Source organism: Arachis ipaensis, chromosome B10 (genome assembly GCF_000816755.2).
Source record: "Arachis ipaensis cultivar K30076 chromosome B10, Araip1.1, whole genome shotgun sequence".
Classification (NCBI taxonomy): Eukaryota; Viridiplantae; Streptophyta; class Magnoliopsida; order Fabales; family Fabaceae; genus Arachis; species Arachis ipaensis.
The window spans coordinates 135,867,027-135,871,951 of record NC_029794.2 but is presented as its reverse complement, the minus strand read 5'-3'; the positions used below and the strand labels follow the sequence as shown (position 1 = coordinate 135,871,951).

The following is a 4,925-nucleotide window of genomic DNA, read 5'->3' as shown; positions in this document are numbered from 1 at the left end:
GATTAATTTAACTTTTAAAATTAATTCAAACCGCATTATAAATACTTTTAAGAAACATTATTGTTTATTTAGTGTCATTAATATATCAGATTTATAATAATAATTAGTCACATTTTATGCAGCAAAAATATCTCTTAGCTTTGTATATTTGCCACTCACTATTCTACTTATATATATATATATAGAGAGAGTGATTAGTGATTACATACACTAAATTAGAGTTAGTTAAAGACTAATAATAATTAAAGTAGCATATATCAATGATGAGTTCCACCACCAATAATAACAATAATTCCAAGGAGGATTACGATGATGCTTTCACCAAAGCTGCTTCCTTCGCATTTGCTCAGGTGTTTCCTGCAATCTTGAACGCTGCTATTGACATGAACTTGTTTGATATCATATCAAAGGCAGAGAGTTCGTTAGGCATGTCAGCTTCTGATATTGCATCCAAGATTCCAAAGCAACACAGTGAGATGGGTAGCAGACTTGAACGCATGCTGCCATCATTGGTGGCTCGTTCTCTTCTGACTTGCTCCATTCGCACCATTAATGAAGATGGTGACACTGAAAGAGTTTATGCAATTTCTCCTGTTGGACAATACTATACAAGTAATCATCACGATGAACAAGGAGGCTCCTGTATTGCATTGTCAACTTTATTCTATCGAGGATATCGTCATGTTTGGTAACCATGAATACATTACTTAGCTTTTAAGTTATTTACTTTATTCACAGTTCTTATAACTTAACAAATTAAATTATGTGTATGAATAGGAAAGATATGAAAGATGCAATATTGGATGCTAACAATCACAACCACTTCCAAAGAATGTATGGAAAGATGGCATTTGAATATATGGAAACAGACAGAGAGTTATGTAACCTTTTCGGAGAAGCAATGTCTCAAGTAGGGCCTTTAGGTATATATATATACAATAATTAATTGGTAAATAATTTTTTGTATGCACATAATATCATTTATTTAATTTAGTTGGCTATACAAATTTAGTTTACACATTTAAAAAAAAAATAATTGTTACTTCAAACTCTTTAAAATGTTAAACTTGAGCTCCCATGCATGCTATATTGATGGAATATTATTAGGTTTTTTTTATAAAATAAAAAAATCTAGATAATAACTTTATTTGATATTAATGGATTAAATGATTTTTTTATAAAATTTGAAAAGTCAATAAACTGATAAAGAACAAGCTAAGTATTACAAACACTCTTGGAAACATTGTTTATTTAGTCATCAGATTAATTTAACTTTTAAAATTAATTCAAACCGCATTATAAACACTCTTAAGAAACATTATTGTTTATTTAGTGTCATTAATATATCAGATTTATAATAATAATTAGTCAAATCTTATGCAGCAAAAATATCTCTTAGCTTTGTATATTTGCCACTCACTATTCTACTTATATATATATATATAGAGAGAGTGATTAGTGATTACATACACTAAATTAGAGTTAGTTAAAGACTAATAATAATTAAAGTAGCATATATCAATGATGAGTTCCACCACCAATAATAACAATAATTCCAAGGAGGATTACGATGATGCTTTCACCAAAGCTGCTTCCTTCGCATTTGCTCAGGTGTTTCCTGCAATCTTGAACGCTGCTATTGACATGAACTTGTTTGATATCATATCAAAGGCAGAGAGTTCGTTAGGCATGTCAGCTTCTGATATTGCATCCAAGATTCCAAAGCAACACAGTGAGATGGGTAGCAGACTTGAACGCATGCTGCCATCATTGGTGGCTCGTTCTCTTCTGACTTGCTCCATTCGCACCATTAATGAAGATGGTGACACTGAAAGAGTTTATGCAATTTCTCCTGTTGGACAATACTATACAAGTAATCATCATGATGAACAACGAGGCTCCTTGATTGCACTGTCAACTTTAAACTACCAAGGGCACCGTCATCTTTGGTAATAAATAACCTTACATACATATATTATTACTTAATTAATTACCTTAACTTATTAACTTTATTCATTATTCCTTTCATCTCAATTTACTTGTCAAAAAACAAATAACCCAATAGACTAGGAGAACATGCAGAAAGTTATAAAAATTGAAAAGTTGAAACAAGAAAATTAATAGAATTTAATTTTGATGCACTGTTGTAAAACTATTTTATATATACATTTTATCACATAAAGTTATATTAGCAAAAATAACTACTTTTTACGTTCATGAATAATCATAAAAGAAAAAACAGTTGTGATTGTACAACTGTGTAAAACATTTTGCATTAGGGTAATGCTAGGTAACTAATGACTTTTTTGAACAACATGAACAACCACCAATCAAATAAAAATATACCACACCTCTAAATTATCCACCTAAATTTTAATATTAGAATAACCATGTGCACACATAGTAAAATAAATATCCGATACATTCATTGTTCACATTGTTTAATATTTTCATTGTTTACCTATATTTTTTTTTTACGTTATTATTATATTAAAATTAAACTCAAATGAATTATTGTTATTTTTGAAAAAACAGGACAGATACAAAGGATGCAATATTGGATGCTAACAATCACAATCATTTCCAAAAAGTGTACGGAAAGATGGCCTTTGAATATATGGAGACAGACACAGAGTTAGGTAACCTTTTCGGGCAAGCAATGTCACAAGCTGGGCCTTTAGAATTGAAACAAGTTCTTAATGCATATAAAGGCTTTGAGGGAATATCAACCTTAGTTGATGTAGGAGGTGGATATGGACAAATCTTGAAACAAATTCTCTTGCAATATCCATCAATTAAAGCAATTAATTTTGATCTGCCTCATGTTGTTAAAAACGCACCCCCTCATCCAGGTAATTAGTTATTCATATTTTATTTGATTTCATGTATTGAAAGATACAAAATACATACTAAAAATATAAGTATTTTGCATGATCACTGATCAGGGATAGAGCATATCGGAGGAGACATGTTTAAAACTGTTCCAAAAGCTGATGCCATTTTACTCAAGGTTAGCATTTTATAATTATTCAAATTTATTGATTATCTAAGTCATCAATATGTTTTATATTAATAAAATCTAACAAAAACTACTCATTTCAGCATGTATGTCATAATTGGAAAGATGAAGAATGTGTCAAGGTTTTAAGAAACTGCTATGAAGCTTTGCCACCACATGGGAAGGTCATAGTTTTGGATACTTTATTGCCAGAAATTCCGAAATCAACATCGTTTAAGGATACTCAGGCTGTGGATCTCGATTTTCTTATGTTTCTAGTTCTCGGTGGAAAGGAAAGAACCCAAAAACAATTTGAGAAATTATGCAAGATCTCAGGATTTTCCCGATTTCAGGTTGCTTGCAATGATTCCTCAAATATCCTTGCAGTCATGGAGTTTTACAAATAAACATGAGAGTAATGACGCCGAGCGTTGTTTGGGTCACCAATCTTAGTGAAATTAGCAACTTCACAGTAGTAAAAATAGTCATAAACTCACTTTATTTGACCAAGTTAAGAATGTAAACTAGACATCTTAGTTTAAAGAGAGTTTAGAGTAAAATAAATATCAAACTTATATCATATTCAACTTAACTCTGTTTTATAAATAAAAGGTACATGAGTTATTTATACTTGTGAAAAAGAAAAAGCCTTCATAACTTAGATAAGGTGAGACTAATACATAACACAAATTTCACTATTCTAAACCATATGAGACTTGTATTTTCTTATTGAGGAAGTATAGGGAACCAATGAAATATTTGTACAATGTATACAATGGGAGTTTAGGGATGTTCGATTTAGTATTAGAGATATATTTTTCTATCAGCTTAAACTTTTGGGATGAGTGGTTTCATGACATAATATCTCAGCTTAAACTTTTAAGATGAGTAGTTTCATGACATGAGATGTTTATTATCCTCGGTACTCGGATGGTTATTTTGGATAGTATGAGTGATGTTCATTTTATTCATATTGGGCCAAAGATTTAGCCCATTATACACATTGTACACTTAGACCATTGATTCTCTAGCAGTATTCTTTTTTATTACAATTAATTAATATAATTAACCTACTAACTCTACTTATTTTCGTGTCAAGTAAAATGATAAATAAGTTCATGAAAATTTATGCCTCGGATATATTAATTTTTGAAGGAACAATATCAATAAAATCTTCTCTAATAAGAAATGTTAACAAGTTACATTGAAATTAAATTCTTTTGTTATAATTTTGGGACTAATCTAAAAATAATGTGTCAATATCTATTATTATAAAAGTCTCTTATTAGTATTTTTTTTTTCAAGAGTTAATCTATCTAAAACATAACTAACAGAAGTATTTAATAACAAAAAGTATTAGTCGAAAATAATAATAAATACTAAATACGACCAATTTTAATTTTTTTTTTGTCTTTCTAATATTATCACATTTATATAAAAAAAAATTTATACATAAAGAAAAATTTATTATTCGGACTGTCCCACATTTAAATCCTTATCAACTTGCACTAATTTGCTTCTTAATTTGTTGCTTTTCCTTCCTCTTCATTTTTTTTTAAATAAATTCTGCAAAACATTGAAACAAACTCATATATATATGCCTAAATTGCGTGTATGGAAAATTAAACATGAATTCAATTTTCATAACATAGTGTACCACACATGATTAATGACGAAAATCGGTAGATGACTACTTTGCTGTTATTAGCCTCCGAAATTAAGAAAAAGGCTACGATGTGTATCTCACTATCTCCTGATTTGAAATGATGTATGAGCAAGAAAGCTCATTTATATTATTCAACCACTTTACATATACATATTTATTAGATAGGATGCCCCCAATTTAATTAATCTTTGATGACATGATTATTCATCAGCATTTTCTCAATTCAAAAATATTATTTATATATTAAAATTTACTTTTACT

General features: G+C 29.3%; 1 protein-coding gene across 2 annotated transcripts; it reads left to right on the top strand.

Moving 5' to 3' along the window:
• Positions 237-3,789, top strand: LOC107622470 (isoliquiritigenin 2'-O-methyltransferase-like). 2 transcript variants are annotated; one of them, XM_016324374.2, is made up of 4 exons: positions 237-688; positions 2,536-2,852; positions 2,946-3,010; positions 3,103-3,783. In XM_016324374.2, exons 1-4 carry the CDS (start codon positions 261-263, stop codon positions 3,403-3,405), a joined length of 1,113 nt encoding a protein of 370 aa, XP_016179860.2. In that variant the 5' UTR covers positions 237-260; the 3' UTR covers positions 3,406-3,783. The 2 variants fall into 2 exon arrangements, with proteins under 2 accessions (XP_016179860.2, XP_020969065.1); XM_021113406.1 differs by lacking the exon at positions 237-688 and adding an exon at positions 1,498-1,949 and having other exon boundaries at positions 3,103-3,789.